We start from the raw sequence: 26,875 nt of genomic DNA, 5'->3' as shown, positions 1-26,875 counted from the left end.
CGACCCCTTGGCCCGAGGAACAAAGCCCCGCGGGGTGCGCGTGTCAAGGGGTCCCTGGCGCAGCAGGCAGTCCCGTTTCTCCCCAGGTGGGGCCGGTTGCGGGCCAGAGCGTGAAGTATCAGTTTGTTGGCAAGAGGTGTGTGCAGTCGCACCAACGGTAACCGAGGAGCCGGAGCGCTAAACGCCAACCTCGGCTGCGCGGGGTGCCGCCGGCCGTGCGAACGCCCCTGCGCCTGCGCACCCACAGGAAGCCCCGCCCCCTCCAGCCTGCCGGCGCGCGGTGCCGCGCCTCCTCATGGCGGCCGCCGCAGTGTGTGGTATTTAGCGGGGGCGCGCGGCGGGCTCGAGGACGCGCGAAACGGCGGCGACGGCGGCGGCGGCGGCCAGGGGGTAGCCGGAGCGGCCGTTGCGGGGCGCGCTCGAGCGGCGGCGGCCTAGGGTGTCCTGTCCAAGTCGGCGCGGGGAAGAGGCCGTGGCGCTGCCCGCGGTGGCGGGGGTTGGTGGCGGCGACGGAGCGCTTTTGAGCCGGGACCGGGGTCCGAGGCGCGCTCTCCGCCCACAGGTAAGTGGGGCCCGGCCTGGAGGGAGGAGTCGGCTGCGAGGGGCTCTCCGGGAAGAGGACTCCCAGGCCTGGTAATGGCGGCGGGCGGGAAGGGCGGCCGGGCCGCGTCGCGCCGGGCGGGGACGCGGGCAGCCCCCGGTGCCGGATGCCTTTGTCTCGGCCCGAGTCCGGCCGCCCGACCGAGCGCCGCCTCCCGCCCCTCCCCTCCCCTGCTCGGCCCTGCCCGCCGCCGCGAGCCGGCTCGCCCCCGCCCCCGGCGCTCCGGGCCGCGTAGGCCCGTGTCGGGGGTCGGGCCAGCGCGGCCGGCGAGGGCGGGGAAGGGCCTCCTTTCGGCGCGGCCCGGCCCTGCCCCCGTGTGACGGGGAGGCGGGCCCGGCCGGGGGAGGCGCCCTGCGCTCCCCGCGACCCGGCCGGCCTTTGTTGTGAAGGGTCCTGGGGTGTGCGGCTAACATGGCGGAGGTCAGCTGAGTGCTGGTAGTGGCCGGCCCTGCGCTCCTGCCGCGTCTCGCAGCGCCCCGAGGCCCAGGGGCCCAACGGGGACTCGGCCGCCCTTGGCCTTCCCTGCCCGCCCCGACCCTGTCCGGAGCAGCCGTCCTGGATTGTGCTGCGCTCTTTCACCGCTCCGGCCGGAGCCTTCACTGTGCGGTGGGAAGAATGCAGCCTCCTCCCTTGTTTATGTCTTTGGGAGATCGCGTGAATGTCTTGCCCGGGAAGCTCCAGCTTCCTACTGTAAACCGTGGTTTCTGTCTAGTAGTTTGGGGGCCTTTCCAAACTCTCCCAGATGTATGACTTGGGAATGTGGGAAACGGCCATAGCATTGCGTAGGTTTTTCTTTTCCCGTTCCTGGAAAGACTTAAAATTTACTTTGACATCCTGAGAAGTCCAGTTTGTGTGTGTGCGTAAAATCAGATTGGGTAGCTAGCTGATTTGTCAAAGTCGTAGAAGCTATGAGCATGGCTATAGGACAGTGATCGAACTGCCCGTTCCTAGCCGTTGAACATTCACCTTTTTTTTGATAAGCGGCTGTCAAGGGTAAATTGTTAACTTCAGCAGTTGAGCAAGGACTCTGAAGTTAAACTGCCTGCTTTGGTTCCAATCCTGCCCCACCGGTTTGTGACCTTTGGTAAGATACTTAAGCTCGCTGTGCTTCATTTTCCTTATCTACAAAATGGGTGTAATGACAGTACCTACCTCAAAAGATTGTTGGGAGAAGGGTAGTAGGTAAAGAGCTTAGAGCAGTTGCAGGCCCCTGTTAAGCCCTCAGTAACTGCTGCTGAGGCAGTTGTAGTTACTTAGTAACTAAACTTGAGGTCGTCTTGGCATGGTAGGTTGGAAATGCATAGGCCAGAATATGTGAAATCACATTATAAATTAATAGTGATTGGGTTTCTCATTCAGTGCATTTGTTATTTATAAAAAATGAAAATAAGGTTTAGATAATAAATTGACATGTTCCGAGATGATGGCATTTGGAAATTTCTGTGGTAAGAGATTTGGATAGGTCTTGTTTGGTTTGGAATTCAAACTAGCAAATTGATTAAAATGAGATTTCCTTTTAGTACTTTTACATTTATGGATCAGATTGCTCACAGGGACTTGAGTTAACTAACTTGGAAAAGTGGAATAGTGAGTCCCTTTGAGTGTTAGGTGTCTGTGGTGTCACCATCTCTTAGACGTTACTGAAGAGCAGAGTGTAGTGTGACGGTAAATGTTATGGTATGGTAATTTTATTAGGGACATACTGGCTCAAATTGTGAAGGAGAGAATTTTGGTTAGCTGTTAGGAGAACTTTGTGATAAGTAGATTTTAAGACCTAATGTGGATTATGCAAATTGTGTAATTTTTGGTCCTGGAAATTAAAGATTGACTTCTGTGATCTGGAATGGTTAATTGCAACCCTAAAGTTTGCTTTGCCAAAATATTTTCTTTAGATATATTACAGAATTAATTTAAATGACCCCTCTTGGTACTTTTTCCAGCATGATTTAGTAACATTTAATATTTTTAACTCAAGTACAGTATAATTAATAGATAATGGGACTTTTCAGCATAAGTATTCCACAAACTACAAACTCAGAAATTTAATGCAATTTAGCTTAATATTTATTCCCTCTAAATTTTTGGAAATTCTTACAAAATTGATGTAGAGCAGTGTTCTTTAATTAAAAAGAATATAACCAGGCTAATAGTAATTGCAGATATATCTAGCAATGGCAACAGTGATACATGAAGAATGGGACTTTATTTTCAGTGTACAGAAACAGGTCTTACATAATGAGGGTAACAAAGTAAGTTGAATAACTGCAAAGTGAACACGGTTGTATTTTAAAGTAGTTGATTTACTCTTTCTAAAGTTGGGGTTGATCTTTGCTTAAAGAGATATTACATGCTATGGTTTTAATTACAGAGTTTTCATACACACCTTATAATGTTTAAATTCTGGATATTTTTGGTACAGACGTTACTACAAATGAAATCGATGTATGAAAACCTCAGCCTCCGTTTCCCTCCTCCCCACAGTAAAACCACAACTGGGTATAGATTTTTCTTTTTTATAATAAGTATCCTTAATGTTTTTTTCCTAAATAGTGATTTTTCTAATTCACTTTAAATTATTTGGCTTTCCTTGTCTGTAGTTAGTTACTAGAGTATCTGCTGCATAAGGAAAGGTGTGATTTTTATTCCACTGTCCTCAGTGCCTAACACTCAATACCTATTTGTTTCCTGATCTATCTGAATGCTGTTGACAATGCAGAGCTCTTTGCTTGCGAACTCTAGACCCATGTATTCTCTTGCCTACAGGTCATTTTTTTTTAATGACTTTTTTTATAGCAGTTTTAGATTCACAGCAAAATTGAACAGAAAGTACAGAGATTTCCCATATACTTCCTGTCTGCACTTGTGCATAGCTTCCTCCATTATCAACATCTTCCACCCAGGTGATACATTTGTTAAAATTGATGCACTTACAGTGACACATAATTATCAACCAAAGCCCATGGTTTACATCATGGTTCACTCTTGATGTTCTGTATTGTAAGTTTTCACAAATGCATAATGATATGTATCCACGATTACAGTATCACATAGGGTAGTTTCACTGCCCTAAAGTTACTCTTTAATCTTCCTATTCACCCCTTTCTTCACACTGACCTCTGGCAAGTGCTGATATTTCAGTGCCTCTATAGTTTTGCCTTTTCCAGAATGTCATGTAATTGGAATCATACAGTGTACAGCCTTTTCAGACTGGCTTCTTTCAACTAGTAATACACATTGAAGGTTTCTCCACGTCTTCATGGCTTAATAGCTGACTTCTTTTTAGTGCTGAATAATACTCCATTGTCTGTATGTATCAGTTTTTCCACTCACCTACCAGAGGACACCTTGGTAGCTTCCATAGTTGGCAGTTATGGAAAAAGCTGCTATAAACATCTGTGTGCAGGTTTTTGTGTGGACATACATTTTCAGCCCCTTTGGGCAAATACCAGGGGGCATGATTGCTGGATCTTAAGGTAAGAGCCTGTTTAGTTTTATGAGAAACTGCCAAACTGCCTTTGAAAGTGGCTGTACTGTTTTTGCGAGTTCTTGTTGCTCCACATGTCCACCAGCATTTGGTGGTGTCAGAGTATTGGATTTTGGCCATTCTACTAGGTGTGTAGTGGTATCTCATGTTGTTTTAATTTACGTTTCCTTGATGATAGAATGATATGGAGCATCTTTCAGAGGCTCATTGGCCATCTGTGTATCTTTGGTGAGGTGTCTGTTAAGGACTTTGGCCCATTTTTTAATTAATGTGTTTGTTATTGTTTAGTTTCAAGAATCTGTGTGTATTTTGGATAACGTTCCTTTATCAGATAATGTTTTGCAAATATTTTCTCCCAGTCTGTGGCTTGTCTTCTCATTCTTTTAAAAGTGTCTTTCCCTGCAGGTCATTTTCTACTTTTATGTATCAGGGTGCTTCAAATACGTGTTTTTTTTGCTGTCCTCCACCCCTTACCCGCCAGCCTACATCCTAACGCTAGAGTGGCACACAGTGGAGTGGAGTGGTTAGGAGGACAGGAGATTTAAGAGTCAGACCTGGAAGTGTCTCTCTTGGCTCTGTCCTCAGTTGTGTTTGTGACTTCAAACTACATGAGAGCAGCATCACTGCCTACTTTTGCATTTAAAACACGTTACCTAACACATAGGAAGTTCTTAAATAATTTAAAAATTAGGTAGTGACTTAATTTCTCTAAATATTCTAATGAGGGAAATAAACAGATATACAAATTTTGATACGTACAGGTCTTCCTCAACTTAAAATAGAGTTCCGTCCCAATAATTGTAAAAGAATATCGTAGCTTAGCCTAGCCTACCTTAAACATGCTTAGAACACTTACATTATCCTACAGGTGGGCACAATTATCTGATAACACAAAGCCTCTTTTATAATAAAGTGTTGAATATCTCATGTAATTTATTGAGTACTGTGATGAAGGTGAAAAGCAGAATAGTTGTATGGGTTCAGATGGTTGTAAATGTATTGGTCGTTTACTCTGTGAACGGCTGACTGGGAGCTGCAGCTGGCTGCCTGCTGCCCCAGCATCAGAAGGGAGAATCATACCACCTATCACTGTGTGGATATGATCAGAAATTCAAACTGTGGTTTCTACTGAATGATTATCATGTTTGCATCATCCTAAAGTCAAACTATTTTAGTTTGGGAACCATCTGTACTCTAACGGAGTCAGAAGTGCTGAAGTAAAGATAATGTTGATGGGAAGAACTGCTGTCAGAAGTGGTGACATTTACACTGTGATAAAAGTATAAAGAGCTAGCCCTTTCAAGGGGGGAAGGAAGAAGAACATCTCAGATTGAAGCAGCAGAGGAAAAAGCCCTGGGGCAGGAAGAATTTAGACTGTTGTTCAAGGAGCTGGGTGAAGAGAGTGTTGCTGGAGCAAATGGATGAGGAGGAGGAGAAGGCAGGGATCAGACCCTGCAGAGTTAAACTAAGGAATGTGAATTTTAAGAAGAACTGAGAAGCCATCAAAAGATTTTAATTAAGGGAGTAACATAATCCACTTTTAATTTTAAGGATTGGATTAACTGTGGTTTGGAGAATTGATTGATTAGAAGCTGGTTCTTTGATCAGGCAGTAGTTGATTATGACCTGGTTTAAGATGGTGGCAGTAGAGATGAAGAGAAGTGGGTGGATTCGAGATGTATTTTGGAGACAGAATTAAAACGAGACTCGATGAATTAGATATGAGAGGCAAGAGAAGAAAGGAATTAGGTGGTTTCTGTCTTGAGCAGCTGTGTGGATCATGGTGCTATATACCAAGGTGGGAAAAACGAGGGGTGATGGGACAGAAGGAATAGCAAGAACATTCCAAGTTAAGATATGTTGGATTTGAGGTTTCTGTGAGAGCCAAAATGATCCATTGAGGTGGAAGGAAAGTTAGATGTGGTGTCACAGAAGCCAGATGGGCAATATTAGAGCATATTTGGGTGTTGGAGTGATCTGGTAGAAAAAGAGGGGGAGGCTGATGTAAGAGAGGAGGGATAATAGGAGTGTGACGTGTGAGAAGGTGAGAGGACAGTGCCCAAGTTGCTTCTTCCCTTTGAACTGGAGGGAAGGAGGTGTTAAGTCATCATTTGATGGCTTCTGTTGTATTTTCTAAAGTAAGTATGGGCAAAGCCATCAGTCAAGAGTATTTATAGTTACTGAATACTGTACTATGCCAGGTTAAAGAAACAGTAGAGAGAGACACATTGAGAAACTGAGCAGAGGTGAAGAGAGGAAAGATGCTGTGATGGGTTAGCCAGTGATGGCACCTGATACTGCTTAAAGGAGATTATAGAAGGATACTAGAGCAATGGTATTTTTTTTTCTAAATGTAAACTTTAATTGAAGTATAGCATAAATACAAGCACAAAAGTGCTCAAATTGTGTGTACAGCTTGATGAATTTTCACAGAGAATACACTATTTTGACCAGCTCCCATATGTCTCCCATTACTTTTACTTTGATTTTTTTGTGTGTGTGAATTGTGGAGTTCTGGGCTGAATGATATAGATAAGATAGTCCATTTGGGGTCATTTTATTCTCTAGGCTTGAGCCACAGTGACCAGAGTGATACTGGCAAAGACCTTTCATTAGTTCGAGGTTGCCTAATCATACTGAATGGTTTTTGTTTATTTTGTTTTGAACAGCAGGGACTTAGGGGCACATGGAAGAAGCTAGAAAGAGATGTTTTTATAAATATAAACTAAAATATGTCTATATGCACATGAAATATATGGGGGATTTTATGTGAGCAAGCTGTTTTTAAAATATTTTTTCCATGTAAGTATCCACTATATAAGTAAGGCATTTTAAGAAAAAAGGAAATCTAAGAAAAAAAAATAAAAGCAGTGAACAAAATCAACTCAATTTCTCAGTGTTCCAAGTTAGTGTAAAAAGTCACCACCAATTCATTAGCAAGAAAGTGGGGACACAAAATATGCACTAATGTCTTAAAATTATAATCCTTTTTTATTGTCAGAATAATATGTTTTATAGAACATGTGAGAAATACAGACAAATGCAAACCCCACCTCCCTCATGATCATTCATAATATGATAATTGGAAAGTAACCATTGTAGACATTTTGGTGTAGTTTCTAGTCTGTATGCCACATTTTTTAAAGTTAGCCATAGAATAAAACTAATTTCTTTGATCTGATATAAGTCCTTGTGGATTATTTTCCCATTAAGTGATTACCACTTGTCTGTAGCTGTACAGGTTTAACTTAATTCCAAATGATGAAGTTTGTGCTGATAGTCTTTGTATCTTGTAGTTCTTGATATTTTGTTTGTAGTTCAGTGGTCCCATCTCTGTTCTCTGAGGTTGCTAAACTTGATCTCCCCATCCCCTTCTTTAATTCCTCATTTTAAGTCTGTAAACCACATTCTGCAATTTGTATGCCCTTCCAGTTTCATTTCTGTCCTATTACATACATACATACATGAAGATAGACAGCTCTATCAGTGCATTATTTACTTATTAATCTTTTTTATTTGAACGCAAATGGGATTGTAATATATTCTGTGGCTTGCCTTTTTTTCTTCACCCACTTAAACAGTTTGATTCTTCTGTGTTAGGTATGAGTCCTCTTATTTTATTTAAAAAAGTTGGTATAGTATTTTGTTGTATGGACTGTAATTTCATCACTTAAGACAGGGCTGTTTTCAGTTATTTTCTGTTACAAACAGGATTGCTCTAGGCATCCATCTACATACATACACCTTAGCTAAAGGGTAAATTGGAAGGTGGATTCAGAAAAAAAGCTGCTGGGACAGAGTATATACACACTTTAAATTGAAACAAACTGTCAAATATTTTATTAGAGGCTTTCACAGTGGACATTGCCAACTGTGCAGGAAAGTCTGTTTCCCCCCCACATCTTTGCCAATAGTTGGACTCAAATACTTGAAAACAAATTTCAGTCTGCCATTTCTTAAGTAATGCATGCAATTTGTGACATTTCTCCTACCAAGTTTGGGAACTTTTTCCTTTTTTCTAGAGTTTTACATGTGCACAGATTACAAATAAAATACTCCACCAGGTTTTCTTTTTTTTTTTTTTTAAAGAAAAACTCTGTGCCCCTGTTCCTCTTCAGCTGCCCTTTGCCAGGGAGCTATTAAAAATAGTTCGGACTGATTTTTGTGTTTACTTTCTTTGTCTCTAAATTAACATGCTTCTATTGTTAAATCCAGATTTAGTTTTAGGCCATATATTGAATTCTTATTGTGGATTTAATTCTTCCTGCCCGTATCACATGTGCATAATACCCTTCCCATTCTATACTCCAACTTAGTATCATCATTTTGTGTTTTACAGTCATCATAATCACTATAAAAGTTATTCACAATTTGAGTCATGTAGTAAACTGATTACTTTTTGTCCTGACATATTTAATTTGTATAATATTCCTTGTAGTTAATACTTGTCTTTTTCCTGTTTTGCTTTTTTTTTCCTGTGCTGTTAATGCTACCCCACATTCCGTACCACTTGTCCAAATATTCAGGCTTGGATGCTTCCTCTTATCTTCTTCCTCTAGTGTAAAGTTGTCATTATCATAAGTGTCCCATTCACCTTTCTTCTGGGTTGTGTCTTCTGTTTGCTGTAGTCCATGTTGTCTTCTTTCTTGGTTCATTTCCTTGTTTTTGGAGAGCTTGTCTTTCAGGAGCTTCCTGAGAACATACGCCAGGGAAGTAATGTTTCAAAACCGTACCTCATTATTCTGCCCTCAACACATTTAGAATAATTTGGTTAGGTATAGAATTCTAGAATGGTAATCATTTTCTTTGAGGATTTTAAAAAGCATTGCTCTATTATACCTAGCTTTGGATATTACTGCTCAAAAGTCCAAAGCTCTTTTGCTTTCTGATTTATTCATTCATTCAACAAATATTTATTGAAACTGCATGATCTGCTAGGCATTGTTTTTGGAATACATCATTGAGCCAGGCAGGGAGGGTGCTACAACAATAAGCATAATAAATAAGCAAATTGTATAGCTTCACAGAAGGTAATACATTCTATGGAAAAAGAGTAGAAGTGGGGGAAGGGAAGAATAGGAGGGATGGAATGGGTAAGGATTAGGAGTGTGTAGTGGAGGTGTCAGTGGGCAGAACACTGGTCACTTTTAAATAGAGGGGACAGGGTAGGCCTCATTAAGTAGGCAAAATACATAAAATCAGAGGTTAGAAGGAGGTGAGAGAGTCCTGTGGTTATCCAGGAGAAACATATTTTAAGGCAGAGGCCCAAAGGAACAACCTGTCTTTATAGAACAAGGAGGCTAGTGCAGAGAATGAGGGGGAAAGAAGTGGCAGATGAAATCTCAGACTAGTGGAAACAGGGCCTTCTAGGCTGTTTTAAGATTTTATCTATTACCCAGGTATGGGTTGCCAGTTGGGGAGGATATTGAGAGGACATGTTTAGATATAAATTTTATCTGGAGTTTTCTTCCGATTGCTATGCTCAGAACCTATTGGGGGTGGGGGTAGGAAACAAAATGGGAGCAGGGAGACTGAGTTAGAAGGATATTGGAATAATACAAGTGAGAGGTAATAGTGGCTTGGACTGTGGTAGTGGTGGAGGTAGTGAGTGATTGGATTCTGTATATATTTTTAAGAAAGTACAATAAGATTTCCTGGTGGTTTTAGATAGGTGGTGTGAAAGGAAGAATCAGAGATGACTTCAAGGCTTTTGAACTGAGTAACTGGGAAGGATAGAGTTGTCATCAGGTGAGGAAAAGGCAATGGGTAGAGTAGTCTGGGAGAAGATAAGGAATTCAGCTTTGGCCATCCCACCTGTAGGGACATCCAGGAGGAGTTGGATGTACAAATCTGGGGTTTAAGACAAACATGAGGGTTTTTAAATTTTTTAATCTGTACTGGAGTCAAACATTTTTGAAGTCTTTGGCAGTAACAGTGGAATTTTAAAACTACAAGACATAAGATAACCAAATTGAACAAAGGTGAACTGTGTTCAACTCCCAATTTCAAGACTTTGGGGAGAAGAGCAGGAATCAATAAAGGAAGCTGAGGAGTTGGTGAGATAGGAAAACCCAACAGTGTGCTGAGTCAGTCAGTGAACAAAGTTTATCAGGCAAGAGCCAATGATTGATCAATTCTGTCAGATGTTGGTGACAGTTCAAAGCTTATAAATTAAATACAAACAAAACTACAAAACCAGAATGTTCAGATTATACTGATTTACTAAAGTATTGGATACTGTATGCTAAACTGAAGTCTTGAAACAAGATGGGTTATGGAATTGACAGTTAACGCTGTAGGCTCTTTTGGAGTTGAGCATACTGAAATTGTCTTGTGCAGTGTGGTCACCATGTGATGTGTTGTCTTTGTAAACCATGATGTCATTTGGGCTTTGCTTCACACAGATGTGTCATTTGTACATTAGGTACCCCTCTGCTTTTCTCTTTAGTCTGCCATAATTAGAGTACCATGGCACCAACTTGGAGCCAGTGTGACTATTGATACAAATGGGAGCATTCAATTACATGACTAACATAGATAGAAGATTCTGAATCTGCTAATACTGTTTTTTAGACTATTAAACATAAGAAAATAAAACATTAAATTTTTTGTAGAGAAATGTGGATCCCCTTTGCCCCCTGCCCCTTGAGAATAGAATATTTGTTTGAGGAAAACTGGAGTATAAGTTAATTCATGTGTTATCTCCTTATTTGAAATAACTAAAATGGTTTGGTTAGAGTTTCAAGTGCAATGCTTATTAAGACAGAGAGTATAAGTATTTCAATGGAATATAATTTAATTTGAATAAGGCTCCATTTATTTTTCAGTATGGCTCTTAATTTCCATAAGTTCCATTATTTTTCTGCTATTTTACTAGTAGAGAGCTAGCAACCATATAATGTATTAAGACTCCCTAATGTGACTTGACCTTGTTTCTTTAATTTCTACTGTCTCCCAAGCAATGTGCTCCTTTCTGTTTAGCTTAGTATCATTAGTTCTTCATAGGTTACTGCCAATTTTGATCTGCTTTAAAATTTTTGTTGTGTGTGTGTGTGTGTGTGTGTGTGTGTATTTACCTAGCACTTGTGAGGTGGAATGTGGAAGTGTATGTTATAGTGTAGAACTGGGTAGGATAGCTTAATGTCAAGATAGAGCACAAGGACAAACATCTAGCAGAATGTGTGAGTTTTATATCCTGAGAGAATATAAAACTTAATCAGAGTAGTAAATAGTAGTAGTCAAACTTGGACACAATAACTAAGTGAATAGTATTTGGATGTGTTTATCTAGACATTGTGAGACTTGGTGATATTGTAGGAGTGATTGTGTTGTAATCATGACTGACATAGTTTCAATAATTTCAAGTGTGTTACCAAAAATTCTATTAGTAATGTATGGTATGAAATAAAAAGGTTGACAAGGCCTATTTAACTATCTTCTACCACTTTGATATAAAACATTTCAAAAATAACTACTTGCTAGGGCTAAATTTAAAGAATTTAGGGAAATTTCACATTTTTTGGTCAATTTTTATAACCACTGAAAAGATGTGTTGGATGCCAATTTAAATATTCTGTACCATGTAAGAAGGAAATTATAAATACTGCTTTTTAGGGTTATTTTGAAAAAAATGAGATTTAGGGACAAAGTAGACAATCTGGCTCTGCTCTTAGTATTTGATTTCTCTGATCTTCAACTTCATCTGCACAATGGAGCTACAGCCTTCTTCATGAGGTTTAAATAGTGTGCATGAAGTAGTTGACACAGTGTCTTACAGATTGGCAGATGCTCAGTTTATGTAGCTTCTTTCACAACAAACTGTAATCTTTATCAGATTTTATTAGACATAGTCCGAAATTGAGATTATGAAAGTAAACACAGTAGGTTGAACAACAGTTTTCAGTAAAATCTCTTGTAATCCATGCCTTTTTTATTTAGTGATTAATTGCAAAGTTACTAGTGTGGCTCTGTAAACATCACTGTGTGAATGTGTTGTTGTTAATATACCAAATATTCCTACATATTTGGTCTCAGTTAATATCCAAAAGCCTGTTGTTGGCTTTATTGCTCCATAAATGAGAAACTTGAGACCCAGGATACTGTATTTTTGCTCAGCATCAAAATAATTAGAAATGAAGTAGGAATTCACATTGAAGTTTCTGATTCTAACCAAAATTCATTGTTCTTTTCCTGTACATTTTTGAGGTATGTTATCATTAGTACATTACTAAAAAATACTGTCTAGGAATTGAGTTTGTGGGTCTCTTTGTCACAAACAAATATTTTGAAAACTTACAGAACTGATTTGGAAACACATCTAAGTTATTTAGATTATGTATGGTGAGAAAATGATTTACTTCACCACATAGGTGTTGTTATTTTTAAAAACAGACTTTATTTATTTATTTGTTAAGGTATCATTGATATACACTCTTATGAAGGTTTCACATGAAAAACAATGTGGTTACTACATTCACCCATATTATTGAGTCCCCCTCATGCCCCATTGCAGTCACTGTCCATCAGTGTCGTAAGATGCCACAGAGTTGCTATTTGTCTTCTCTGAGCTGTGCCGTCTTCCCCATGATCCCCCCCAACACCATGTGTACTAATCATAATACCCCTCAATCCCCTTCTCCCTCCCTCCCAATCCACCCTCCCCCACTGCTCCCCTTTGGTAACTGCTAGTCCATTCTTGGGTTCTGTGAGTCTGCTCCTGTTTTGTTCCTTAAGTTTTGCTTCGTTGTTATACTCCACAAATGAGGGAAATCATTTGGTACTTGCATTTCTCCACCTAGCTTATTTCACTGAGCATAATACCCTCTAGCCCCATCCATGTTGTTGCAAATGGTAGGATTTGTTTCTTATGGCTAAATAGTATTCCATTGTGTATGTACCACATCTTCTTTATCCATTCATCTACTGATGGACACTTAGCTTCCACATCTTGGCTTTTGTAGAAAGTGCTGCAATAAGCATAGGGGTGCATATGTCTTTTTGAAACTGAGAACTTACATTCTTTGGGTAAATTCCAAGGAGTGGGATTCCCGGATCAAATGGTATTTCTATTTTTAGTTTTCTGAGGAACCTCCATATTGCTTTCCACAGTGGTTGGACTAGCTTACATTCCCACCAGCAGTGTAGGAGGGTTCCCCTTTCTCCGCATCCTCGCCAGCATTTGTTGTTCTTAGTCTTTTCGATGCTGGCCATCCTTACTGGTGTGAGGTGATATCTCATTGTGGTTTAAATTTGCATTTCCCTGATCATTAGTGATGTGGAGCATCTTTTCATGTGTCTGTTGGCCATCTGAATTTCTTCTTTGGAGAACCATCTCTTCATATCCTCTGCCCATTTGTTAATTGGGTTATTTGCTTTTTGGGTGTTGAGGTGTGTAAGTTCTTTATATATTTTGGATGTTAACCCCTTGTTGCATATGTCATTTACAAATATATTCTCCCATACTGTAGGATGTCTTTTTGCTCTGTTGATGCTGTCCTTTGCTGTACAGAAACTTTTTAGTTTGATGCAGTCCCATGAGTTCATTTTTGCTTCTGTTTCTCTTGCTTGAGGAGATGCGTTCAGGAAGAAGTTGCTCATGCTTATAGTCAGGAAATTTTTGCCTATATTTTCTTCTTAAGAGTTTTATGGTTTCATGACTTACATTCAGGTCTTTAATCTATTTCAAGTTTACTTTTGTATATGGGGTTAAACAGTAATCCAGTTTCATTCTCTTGCATGTAGCTGTCCAGTTTTGCCAACACCAGCTGTTGAAGAGGCTGTCATTTCCCCATTGTATGTCCATGGCTCCATTATCATTTATTAATTGACCTTATGTGGTTGGGTTTATATCAAGGCTCTCTAGTCTGTTCCATTGATCTGTGGGTCTGTTCTTGTGCATGGTTCATTCTTGATGTTCTGTATTATAATTTACAAATGCATAATCATATGTATCCACAATTATAATATCACACAGGATAGTTTCACTGCCCTAAAAATACTCTTTGATCTTCCTGTTCACCCCTTTCTCCACACTGACCTCTGGCAAGTGCTGATATTTTCAGTGCCTCTATAGTTTTGCCTTTTCCAGAATGTCATGTAATTGGAACCATACAGCATACAGCCTTTTCAGACTGGCTTCTTTCAACTAGTATTACATGTTGAAGGTTTCTCCACATCTTTTCATGGCTTAATAGCTCACTTCTTTTTAGTGCTGAATAATACTCCATTGTCTGTATGTATCAGTTTTTCCACTTCACCTGCCAGAGGACACCTTGGTAGCTTCCATAGTTGGCAGTTATGGAAAAAGCTGCTATAAACATCTGTGTGCAGGTTTTTGTGTGGACATACATTTTCAGCCCCTTGGGCAAATACCAGGGAGCATGATTGCTGGATCTTAAGGTAAGAGCCTGTTTAGTTTTATGAGAGACTGCCAAACTGCCTTTGAAAGTGGCTGTACTGTTTTTGCATTCCCACCAGTAAAGAGTGAGTTCTTGTTGCTCCACATGTCCAGCAGCATTTGGTGTTGTCAGAGTACTGGATATTGGCCATTCTACTAGGTATGTAGTGGTATCTCATGTTGTTTGGATTTGCATTTCCGTGATGATAGAATGATGTGGAGCATCTTTCAGAGGCTCTTTGTGTATTTTGGATAACATTCCTTTATCAGATACTGTGTTTTGCAAATATTTTTCTCCCAGTCTGTGCCTTGTCTTCTCGTTCTCTTGAACAGTGTCCTTTTCAGAGCAGAAATTTTAAATTTTAATCTAATACAGTCTATCAGTTGTTTCTTTCCTGGTTCATGTGTTGTTCCTAAAAAGTCTTTGCCAAACTCAAGGTCATCTAGATTTTCTCCTATGTTCACTTCTATGAGTTTTATAGTTTTTACATTTTACACTTAGGTTTGTGATCCATTTTGAGTTTTTGTGAAGGGTGTAATATCTGTCTAGATTCCTTTTTTTGCATGTGGATGTCCACTTGTTCTGGCACCATTTGTTCAAGAGACTGTCTTTTCTTCCTTGCATTGCCTTTGTTCCTTAGAGACCAGCATAGTGTTATTTTAAAGTGAATTTTAAATCTCATTTGCAAATTCTCTTAAAGGTTGTACCATAGGCTCTAAATCCAATGACTGGTATCCTTATAAGGAGGAGAGGACACAGAGGCAGATACACATAGAAGGAAGAAGCCACGTGAAGAAAGAGGTAGAGATCAGAGTCAGGTTGTCACAAGCCAAGGAATGCTGGCAGGAACCACTAAAAGCTAAGAGATTATTCCCTAGAGCCTTGACAGGGAGCATGACCCCGAAGACACCGTGATTTCAGAGGTGCAGTTCCAGAACTGTAAGGGAATAGATTGTGTTTTGGCGCCCCACTGTTTAAAGCCACCCAGTCTGTAGTACTCTGCTACAGTAGTTCTAGGAAACTATACATCAAGGAAAATACAGTCTCAGTATTAGTTTATAAACTTAAAGATTTAAATGTCAGGCTAAGTGGCAACAAGCAATTTATATTATCCTAACAGGAAAGAAAGACAACTAATAACAATAGATATTATTTTACATGTAAAGGAAATATTAGAACTGCTGTGATGCATACATGGATTGGCATGACAAATACGAACTTGAATTGCATAACTTTGCAACCCAACACATCTAGTAAAAATTACACTTACATTTCTTTGCTCATAAGGGACATCTATATAATTATAAGGAATATAGACATGAATTATGCATTCTGAAATGTATATATTATACTTTGCCACAAATTTTTTTGATAATTTTTAATTATTCAGGTATTTATTTTAAAAAATCACAGGTATCAGTTTAGCATTGATAGAGCATGCATTAAAATCGGTCACCTTCAAGATCAATAGATGGAACAAAAATTTATTCAATTCTTCATACAAATAATGTTTTTTAAAAGTACTTTTATTTAAAAGAACTTGGTAAATAATTGTTAGCTGCTTCTAAAACTGTGTAACATCTATTTAAAAATGCATGTTTAACTGATTATTAGAATACTGGGGTGGGAGCATTTTTCTTGAGAAAGCTTTTCTCAAAAATTAATCCATGAACCATTACTGGATGTGTAGATTTCACTGTTGCTTTGTAGCAGTCTTCCCACTTCTAAGAGGGAAAAAGGCTCAATTAGAAAACAAAAGCAATTGCTTTAAAAAAAAAAAGTTGTACCAATCAACAGATACGTTCTGGTTGTAGAAGCATCAGCAATGAGTGAGTTCTGGTTGTATACATACATGCTATGCCTTCTACTTGGAATCCTTCATGCTGTGTTACTTGATTTATTCATTCCTTTCAGAAATATTTAAGTACTTGGTCTGGGTTGGGTACTATCCTAGGTGCTAGAGATACAAGCGTCAGCAAAACAAACAAGGTCTATTCTTGTGAAGCTTAATATTGTAGAGCAGAGGTTCTGAACCAAAAGTTAATGGTTCAGGAATCCTTGGAATCTCAAGACCCTTTGAGTGTCAAAGCTTTTTTCCACAATTTTGAGACATGAGAGTACAGCGCAGTTGCCCAGAGGTGACATGATGTGTGCTATCTCAAAAGATTAAATGTAGAAGCAGATAATGAATATCCAACTGTATTTTATTATGTTAGGCATTAAAAAGACTTGCAAAAATATAAACAGACTCTTCTCTCTGTTATGGAAAACACTTATTTTTCATAAACATTTAATATGTAATGGATTTTAACATGTTATGAAAAATGTTAGTGGTAATTTTAATATGAAAAACACCTAAAATTTTCTTGACTTAAATTTCTAATATATTAAACATCAATACATATAAACCACATAGGCATAAAGCTCTCTTAGGGTCTTCAATAATTCTTTAAAAGTGTAAAGCAGTGAAGGCAAACTTTTTCTTAAATGGGGCCAGATAGATTTAAAGGGCTTAGGAGTCATGGGTCAGCTATTCAGCGCTGCCTTTAAAAGCACTCATAGACAATATGTAAATGAATGAGCATAACTGTGTTCCAATTAAACTGTTTATAAAAACAGGCAAGTGGCCTGCAGCTGTATTTTGCCAACCATTGCTGTAAAGGGTTCCTGATACCAAAAAAGTTGGAGAGTTGCTGTTATCAGTGAAAAGTTGATATTATTGGAATAGTGGGGGAGAAGGGGAGAAAATAGACAATATGTAAATAGTCTTGAAGAGTTTCAAATGGTAAAAAATTGCATTAAGACAACCAGAAGAGGGATCTGACCTTTAGATAAAGTAATTAGGAAAAAGCCTCACTAAGGAACAGACTTTTGTCAGCTCATACTTGCTCAGAACCTAACAAGGTACTATCTTCCTTCTTTTTTAGCTCCCCTAGCTACATTAGTGATCCTCTTGTGTTGGGAGGGAGAGCAAAAGATAATTTAATTAAATTTTTATTTGTGCTTATTTTGAATCTTAGACTCAAATTCAGAAAAGATCGATTTTTTCAAGTATAATTAGAAAACATTCAAAGCATACCTGCTTTGAAAGATTGAGGAAATTATACAGACTAGATTAGAACATTGACTTGTGTTACATGACATTTAGTAGTTTACTTTTGTATATCATTTTTCTCTTCTAAAAATGAGTTGGTTAAAGTCTCTTCCAAGTCTAAAATTTGTGATATGTTTATTTGCTTTGTCTAGGATGCCATTTGCCACTCCTCCCACCACCTCTCCTAAGTCTTCGCTGATCCAGATATGGTTCCAGCTTCATTTTTTACTAGTTTTATTATCTGAAACATTAACTTTATTTTGAAATCTATTTTCTTACCTGTAAGGTGGGGGTAAATGGAAGCTCACTGTAATAGTTAAATAAGAAGTATGTAAACCATTGAGGACAATACCTGCTACATACTGGGTGCTTAATAAATGTTTGGGGCAGCTCTTTTGGTAAGATGGAGGAGAATCTCTGCTTTGCCTCAGTATTTAGCTTGCTGACCCTGGAGCCCATGTAGACATTAGCAGCCAGAACAAAACCAGCAGCCAACAGGCAGCTCCAATGAGAGATGTGGAAATTAAACATGAAAACTCATAATAGAGTCCATGAGCCGTGCAGTCCAGGTTTATGTGGCCATTCCAACTTTAGGGAAAGGAAGCCGAAGCAGCCATTCTTGACATTAAGTTCTCTTCCTTCGAAGGAAGCTGGGGGTATCTACATAATTTAAAAATGCTCTACCATATCAAGACATAATTTTAACCAAACCAAATTCATTAATTAGAACTTGGTGAGTTCTTCTGGAATGCAGTGTAACACAAAGATTGGAGTTATGAGGAAAAAAATAAAAGTTACAGGAAGAAAGATGGAAGAGAGTCAATATTACAATTATATATATGTGCCTACTCAAATCTACTCATCTAGCAAGGAACTGAGTAGATGAAAAGAATCAAAGAACAATTAGAAGTCCACTAAAATAAAAGAATTAAGCCTTTGGGTTGAAAAGACTCACCTAGTGTTTGGCAAGTATTGATGGCATATACCTACATGTTCTGGTGACAGTTTTTCCAAAGGTAGAACCCTACAAGCCACCTGTCAGTGGTGGATAAGGAAAACATATCAGAAGTTTGAAAAGCCTGCTCTCTAAGTATCAAGCTGTGGCAGAGTGTTAATACAAACTTGTTAGGTCTTGTTGGTAGGACGCTTAGGACACAAATATGTGTTGGTAAGACATCATCTTGGGTCCCCCAAATCCCTAGTTTTTCTTAAACCAAAGAAGAAATAATTTTCCATTAACCTAATATGTTCTCCAAACTTTAGGATCAGTACTCTAAAACTAACTAGAATGGCTGAACTTAACAGGTGTTACCAAGTGTTGGTGAGCAAGCACATGGAGCACTGGGACTCTCGTGCTTTGTTGGTGGAAATGCAAAATAGTATAAACATGTCTTCATCACTGCAGAAAGTTCTGTTCTGTTGGGCAGGTACGGTTCTACATCCTAATTCTATTTTACTTGTTATTATCCTTATGTTTTTGTTTCATGTTGAATCTATAGCTTATCAGCATCAAAAATGAAATCTCCCAAAACAGGGCAAGCCCTAATTAAGTATATGCCCTGTTCACCAGGGTTAGAAGCCTTCAAATACAGTGATTCTGGCAGTTGAAAGCACATGTGCTTTGCTTTACACATTGGAGTTAGGGTTTGCATTTTCCTTTCCATTTACTGTGTCAACAGCTTTGTTCAGACTTCTGTTTTTACAGCAGCCTTCCATCAGGTCCTTTTTCCTGGGCTTCTCCTAAAGCAGATCGTCAGTCTTACTAAACATATAACTCTCCTGTAGCTACAAAGCTTTCAGCATTATAAGGAAAATAGGGCTTTTAGGAAAATGCATACAAATAAAAAAAATTCCTTATTACTTTGCTGCAATTCTAGAAACTAAAAATAGGTTAATTTTTTTTCGTAGCATTATTGTTTTATTACAGTTTGATTTTTAACTTTGGCATTTTAAGCTTTTGAATTTTAAAGGAGACTTTAATTTTGTCAGTAAGAAAAAAATAGCAATTTTTAACATTAATTTTAACAGACACTTTCTGTATAATGTCCATCACAATGTCAAATGTAGGAAGTACCTTTTTCACAAAAAGGAGGAAAGCCCTTAAGTTTTGGATGGAGTTTTTGTTTAACTCACTGATTCTTAATACAGAGAGCAAATTTGTAATCTAAACCTGTACTTTTATTTTATTATGAATATACTGTGTCATTTCTAGGAATATTTTTGGAGAAGTGGAAGAGGGGTAGCAGTATTTGCATGCTGTCCTTTTTTATATAAATTAAGGATGCATTTTATTTTATTTCTAATGATTGTTTTCACAATTCTCAGTCAGACTAATCTTTGCAAGGCAGTTTCTTCGTTGGCAACTTTGAAGGAAATTTTGCTAAAAATCACCAGTGTATAACTACTCAGAGAACCAACTCACTAGTCATTCTCTGATGTAGCTTTCTTGATTTCTCATGTCCCCAGCCATCCATGTATGTTTTGTTTGTAACATGCGTTTATATTACATTGTGATCCTTTTTTCAGGTCTGACAACATTTCTCCATTTTAAACTTTTATTTTGTAAGCCACTCTTGGCTCCCTGATGCTGCTGTAATGTAACATTTTCATGGGTTCAATGGCAGGCATTAGGACTCCGACGTCTTTGCGGAAAGTATTTCCCTGCCATAGTGACAGTGGTAAACTGCACAAAAAAAGTGGTAAGCACATTGTTGTGTATTAATTAGAGTAGGGGTTTATTTATAAAAGAAAAAAGTTCCTCCATGAAGTTGAGAATAAGAATTTAGGTCCATCTACTTCTACTGTAAATATGTTAATGTGGCAAAACATTAAATAGTTAAATGCTCTGAAATGATTAAGACAACATTAAAGACTGATTCTAAGATGTTCTGATTTAGTTTAAAATATATTTACACTTTAGAGCAAACTGGACTTAAGATTTAGGTCTTAGAAAGAATAGGTACTAGTATAATTCCTGCTAAATTTTGTTTTTTTAGCTAATTTTGGATTCTGTGGCCTTGTCTTAGTGTAATGCTTTTATGGAGTTTTCAGCTCTTTGTAAAACCACTTTAAATATTCTCCCAAGTTGAGAAATACTGTTAAGGTTTACTGTGCTAAAAATGAGCTAAATGGCAGTTGATCATTGGCACACGTGTTTGATCACCTTTATAAGCAAAAGGTATATTTGAGACTGTATAGCTGGAACCCACAAGTTTTAGATGCCTAGTTGGTGACTTCAGGTGGGGCAGGTAACTTTTGGAGGTCTCAGGTGAATACTCACTTATTTTGGAGAATGTACCACCTAGGACATACCTAGGTCACCATCTCCTTTAATCCAGATGAAAGCCATGGGAGATTAGAAATACTGTCCCAGTTTTACAACTGAGCAGGTGGTGAAGCCTGGATTTTAATCCAAGTCTAGAGACTCACTTGTTGAGAGATGTGTCAGTAGATTATTCATTTTCAGACAGTGCTGTAAGGTTCTGTACAGGTCCTTTGGAAGAAAAATGAAAAATTTTTTTAGGGGACCAATCATCCCTTTGTTTTGTATATTTGGATTTTGTCTTAATTCTGTTTGTAAAGAGATTCTCTGCCTAAAACATATGAAGTCTCCTGCCTTAGCAACCTGAGACCCATCTAGAATAAACAATGTAGGCAGTACTAATTTATATTTGTCAATGGACAGACTATTTTCAATTGTATTTCTATTCCTAATGATGTTTTGGGTAGCCTAATATTAAAATGAGGTTGAAGTGATTGAACACACTATTAATAAACTGGGAAAGTGATTAGAGTTAAGATTTGACGTGGAAAACGGGTTATCTACAATTTATTGCATAGTGTTCGCCCCCCACTACCAGTTCTTGCTGCTGTTAAAGGCTGCTGTATAAGCATGATGTAATGACAGGTTAAACCTCTGAATGCACAAGCTGACGCAATGCAAATCTGAGGCCCGGACTTGAGTGGGCACAGTAATGCTTGTTTAAATACAAAACAAGCTACTCTGTTTAATGAGGCCATTTAAAATGAATTTGCTGGAGGGAGAAGAGAGTATAATCTCAATTTGGAGGTTGAAGTAGGAGTTTAATATGGTTATGTGTGTTTACTATTCTTTACTGCAGTTTTTTTCCAAGGGAGAGGGGAGTTTAAAATGTGCTGACAGGGGTAGAAATGGAGAAGAAATGAGTTAGAATTGAGGAAATTGGTTATTGACCCTCTGTAAAAAGTTATTGAATGAAGTGGGGAGAATGCTTTTACTCTATAAAAACGCACAGTTAACCTGGAGAGCATAGTAGAGCAGAGCGCTTGTCTGGCTACACACTTCCCATATACTCTGTAGCTCTTAGGTTAAAACCATATGAATTTCCAATATCCGACTGTTTTGGCCTACAGAAATGGCACGTTTCGATCAAAATATAACCTGGTGGAAATGCAGAGGCGTGCACGATGTTTTTTGGGGTACAGGGTTTATGCTATACTACACTGGGTCCTAGGTTTGCACGACAGTGCCCTGGAGCCACCCTGGGCTGCTGTGGTCTGGGTGGGGTCAAGCTTTCAGGCTTAGCCTGTGCCAGCCCGGCCTCACCCCGCCCCGGTGTCGCTCCACCCCACCACGCCCCTCTCTTCCCCTCCCCTGCTCTCCCTGCCCCGCCCCTCAAGCCAGGGGCAGCTGCAGCCCAGGCCGCTGCGAACTGGAGGCAGGCTAACGCTCTGGGTTGGAGCAGACGTTCCTAGCGGCAGCCCAGCCCCAACCTTCGCCTTCAAACTGTTCTCCCAGCACCCCGGATCCTGCAATAGGAGCTCCAGAGCTGGCTCGGAGCGTGCCGCCGCCTCTGGCCACCGCACACCATACAACACCGTCCTTCGCCCGAGCTGGTCGGATTCTAGTTAATGAATCTGGGGGAAGACAAACTTTCGCGACAGATGAACGTTTAGGGCCCAGAAGAGGACAACTCAGCGGTGGCGCCTATTTTTGGAGAGACGGGTGAATTTGAGCTCGCGGGGAGGTGTGGTCGATACCTTTTGGGATGGGAGAGGCTTCATTTCTCTGCCTCCGTAACCAGTGCTTCTCAGCCGTGAATGGAGGGCACGTACCATCTCTTCCTGCAACTTAACCCTGGACAAATATAGGAACAGAAGGTGTTCAGAAGGGCCTTTGTTACAAGTTGTTTCTGCTTCCGGGGGAAAGGCTATGAGCTGCCTGACTTCTCATGACCGGGAAGTCTGCCTTATCTTACTCCTGGAGGGGCGTCTTGCTCACGTGTTTACCAGCAGCTGGGACAAGGAAGAGAAGAGGTATTGACGTTAAGAGACAGGGTTGCTTAACTGTGAAACGGTAAAGTTATTGTAAGCCAGTGGAATCTTACTGGATCAGGGAATGGCTGCAGTGAAATTGAGCTCTCAGTGATGTTTTTGATTGGCTATACTTTTCTCAATTTATCAAGCTTCAGGTTACATCGTGACTTCTACAGTGTTGTTCAGAGACAGAATCCACTGTGTTCTTGGTTCCTACCGCAGGGCTGCTGTCTTGGGGTTGGAATTTTTTTCTGTTTGAAAATGGAGCTGGGTTCCACCTTCAGAGGTTGGGGAGTTTTTAGCAGCTGCTGTCCTGTATGTAAGAACTCCATTCACAGAAATACCGACCGCATTTCACTTGTTTTCACACTGAATAGCAATTTAAATTGTGCTTTCTACAATGTTTGGAAAAATAATAAAAGATATATTGTAACATGAGCATGAACTATTGATGATAAATGTATAGGTATTTTGCTAGGTCAAGAAATTAAACAAGTGTTTCCTTTGTTTAGCAGCTACGTCGAATACAAACTGAGTGTACTGCTTCTTGATGTAATTAACTGTTTTGGTTTGGTGATTTGAAAAGGCATTGGTGGCTTAGACTGTTCCCCAAGGAATCACTTTCCAATTATTATGTTGCTCACTTAAATGAGGAGTATAAAATGAACCATGACATAGGCATACAGTATACATACAAGGGGCTTTCACAGACCTAAAAGCCCAGTTTTACAAGTAACCTCAACGCACAGATCACTGTATGTAAAAGAATATCCTGGGCATGGGGTGGAGGGGGAAAGTACGACGACTGGTACTGGAGGGTTCCTTTATAGTCTTTTTGTTGGGCTGGAACATCTGTCCTCCCCTCCCCTTCAACCCCCATTTAAGTTGTTTATCCATGAGTGATTTAGAACCCAATGCTTTTATACGGTCACATTGGTAACCAGCATTGTTTTTTCAAAGTTAATTCTTTGCAACAAAATTATAATTGAGAAAGCATGACGTTTGAGGTATTAAATATAATTTTATAGAAATAATGGCTTATATTGTTACTGGGAGAACACTCTTAGGACATTATGTCCGTCCCATCCCAGTACCCACTGCCCCAATACAAATAGTGGCCTGCCTTATACCAGCAAAGGTAGATTCCAGGGAAAAGGTGCTTATTTTATTCAGGCTGACTAGTTACACAGTTGATCACTTCTTCAGATGCCATTTATCACTTATATAATAATATTGTGCTGATGAATGCGTCAGCAACCTTGGTGAGCCCTAGGATACAAGGAATTCTTTACCTGTTTACTCTTACCTGATGCTTTTAGCTTTATCCTTTCTTTTCTTGACTCTTTCCCCTTTGCAAATTGTATCTGAGTTATATTGTGGAATGCGAGTAGAATAGAATGATTAACTTTCTCTAAATACCAGACTAAATTTAAACTTAACTTGAGAATGGCCCTCCATTTCTCCCCTATCCCCCTTCACTTTTGAGGGGGGCACTGATCAGTAGGAAACAAAATTATTCCTATCTGATATTAACATTCTAGGGGAACATTTATTAGATGAAGATGGCTGATGGGGTAGCAGCAGGCCTTCCCCTTGTGATCCCCTTCATTCCCAATACACCTGTAGAGCAGATAGCCATTCACCATTAGGAGTTAAAGTCAGTATCCTGGTGACCCCTTGGATCACCTGAAACTGCCCCATAGCTATCAGCAGCTGACTCAGTGTGGGAAGAGACTCAGTAGGGGAATTGAACACAGAGGAGGAGGAGAAATTCTATTCAAAACTGAGTTAAGCTACTTACACAGTGTTTCTTAGTTGCTTATGGTCCAGTTTATATTTCAGCATTTCTCCAAGTAGATCATCCAACGTTTATTTTAATAATTTTTTAAGAAAGGGAATTCTAAATGTGTTTTGAACATTTTGAAGAGATTTTATCCAGTGTACAACTCCTAATAATCAAAATGCATATTTTTTGTTATTTGTATGTTTTTTAAACCCTGTTTTCCTTTTTTCTTTTGCCCAGAGTATATTTAATGTGAAATTTAAGTATTTCTGGTATGTAAATACTATCTACAAAAGAAGGTATAATTGTATTTCTCTTGCCCCTCCTTTTTTTCTTTAAATTGCAGAAATGAGCCGTCAGACTGCAACAGCATTACCTACTGGAACCTCTAAGTGTACACCATCCCAGAGGGTGCCTGCCCTGACTGGCACGACTGCGTCCAACAATGACTTGGCGAGTCTTTTTGAGTGTCCGGTCTGCTTTGACTATGTGTTACCACCCATTCTTCAGTGTCAGAGTGGCCATCTTGTTTGTAGCAACTGTCGCCCAAAGCTCACATGTTGTCCCACTTGCCGGGGCCCATTGGGATCCATTCGCAACTTGGCTATGGAGAAAGTGGCCAATTCAGTACTTTTCCCTTGTAAATATGCCTCTTCTGGATGTGAAGTAACTCTGCCACACACAGAAAAAGCAGACCACGAAGAGCTGTGTGAGTTTAGGCCTTATTCGTGTCCGTGTCCGGGTGCTTCCTGTAAATGGCAAGGCTCTTTGGATGCTGTAATGCCCCATTTGATGCATCAGCATAAGTCCATTACAACCCTACAGGGAGAGGATATAGTTTTCCTTGCTACAGACATTAATCTTCCTGGTGCTGTTGACTGGGTCATGATGCAGTCCTGTTTTGGCTTTCACTTCATGTTAGTATTGGAGAAACAGGAAAAATATGATGGTCACCAGCAGTTCTTTGCAATTGTACAGCTGATAGGAACACGCAAGCAAGCTGAAAATTTTGCTTATCGACTAGAGCTAAATGGTCATAGGCGGCGATTGACTTGGGAAGCGACTCCTCGATCTATTCATGAGGGAATTGCAACAGCCATTATGAATAGTGACTGCCTAGTCTTTGACACCAGCATTGCACAGCTTTTTGCAGAAAATGGCAATTTAGGCATTAATGTAACTATTTCCATGTGTTAAAATGGCAAATGTTTTTCTGGCCAGTGTTTAAAACTTGCTTTCAATTCCACAGAGAATAAAGCAGCCATCCACCTGTCAAACTGAAATTTTTGGTAGGTGGAAGCTAGACACATGAAGGTAAACAAAAGGAAAGGCTGTTAAATACAGGAAACAGTTGCATGTAGTAACACTAATATATTTAAAAATCTGTCAACAGTAAACCACTGAAAAAAAAAAATATATATATATATACACCCAAGATGGGTATTTTTTGTATTAAGGAAGCATTGTAAAATAATTCTGAATTTGTGTTGTAGATTGAGTGTATTGTTAAAAAATATTGGTTTCTTTTTTGTTTTTGTGTGTGTGCGTGTGCGTGTGTGGTTATTTTCCTTTAACTGACAAGCCATGTTGAGTGGTCTTGGACCACTGCTTTTTCCCCTTTGTGAGTCAATACATAGTGCTGCTGTGTATGTATTTTTTTTGTGTGTATTTGCTAATTTTTATTCTAGTTTTTCATTAAATAAATTTGACTTTCTTTTCTGTAATTCAGGTTTTTCCTCATTTTTTGGTATCGTTTTAAAGTTAATGTCTTTTTGGTATGTGTAATTGTTTATGGTAAAGTTATACATAAGTGTTCAGTACATATTTCCTTTTCCCCCATTAATCAGTTTATTAGAAATACTTTAAATTCAGCTATTTTGTGAAGATAATAAGTTCCAGAAAGGAAACATCAGAAGAATTATCAGAAGCTATTTAGAACAGCTGTATGATGGTCTGTCTGTCTCCTTTTTTCTCCAGTTGAGTCATACCTTCAAACTTAGTCTTTGAAAGGTGGTTAGGGAATACTGATTTTCTTCAAACACTGGGGAAAAAATCAGACTCTTTTTCTTTTTCCTTTTTCAAATATCTTGGACAAATCACATGTTTAAAATTTGTTCTTGTATTTATTGGTTTAACAAAGAAGGCATTGTTTTACATGGTATTTGTAATTAAAAGCAAATCATTTGTTTAAAAAAAGGCAGTTTGCAAGACAGTGTTTTTG

The 26,875-nt window shown here is 39.3% G+C and overlaps 1 protein-coding gene across 4 annotated transcripts; it reads left to right on the top strand.

The window, feature by feature from the left end:
* The first annotated feature begins 409 nt into the window (after positions 1 to 409).
* On the top strand, positions 410 to 26,850 carry SIAH1 (siah E3 ubiquitin protein ligase 1). 4 transcript variants are annotated; one of them, XM_036932535.2, is made up of 2 exons: positions 410 to 562; positions 25,001 to 26,850. In XM_036932535.2, the coding sequence occupies exon 2, from the start codon at positions 25,003 to 25,005 to the stop codon at positions 25,849 to 25,851; it is 849 nt and encodes a 282-aa protein (XP_036788430.1). In that variant the 5' UTR covers positions 410 to 562; positions 25,001 to 25,002; the 3' UTR covers positions 25,852 to 26,850. The 4 variants fall into 4 exon arrangements, with proteins under 4 accessions (XP_036788430.1, XP_036788431.1, XP_036788432.1 ...); XM_036932536.2 differs by lacking the exon at positions 410 to 562 and adding an exon at positions 1,075 to 1,207; XM_036932537.2 differs by lacking the exon at positions 410 to 562 and adding an exon at positions 1,244 to 1,685.
* The last annotated feature ends 25 nt before the right edge of the window (positions 26,851 to 26,875 follow it).

The sequence above is a fragment of the Manis pentadactyla genome, chromosome 15 (genome assembly GCF_030020395.1).
Source record: "Manis pentadactyla isolate mManPen7 chromosome 15, mManPen7.hap1, whole genome shotgun sequence".
NCBI classification, from domain to species: domain Eukaryota; kingdom Metazoa; phylum Chordata; class Mammalia; order Pholidota; family Manidae; genus Manis; species Manis pentadactyla.
This window is presented reverse-complemented; position numbering and strand designations above follow the sequence as displayed.

Bases quoted from the DNA above. Each gene is read 5' to 3' on its own strand.
- SIAH1 (XM_036932534.2), top strand. From the start codon at position 22,787: ATGACCGGGAAGTCTGCCTTATCTTACTCCTGGAGGGGCGTCTTGCTC. The intron at 22,872-25,000 runs GTATTGACGTTA...TTTAAATTGCAG, and splicing joins TGGGACAAGGAAGAGAAGAG to AAATGAGCCGTCAGACTGCA.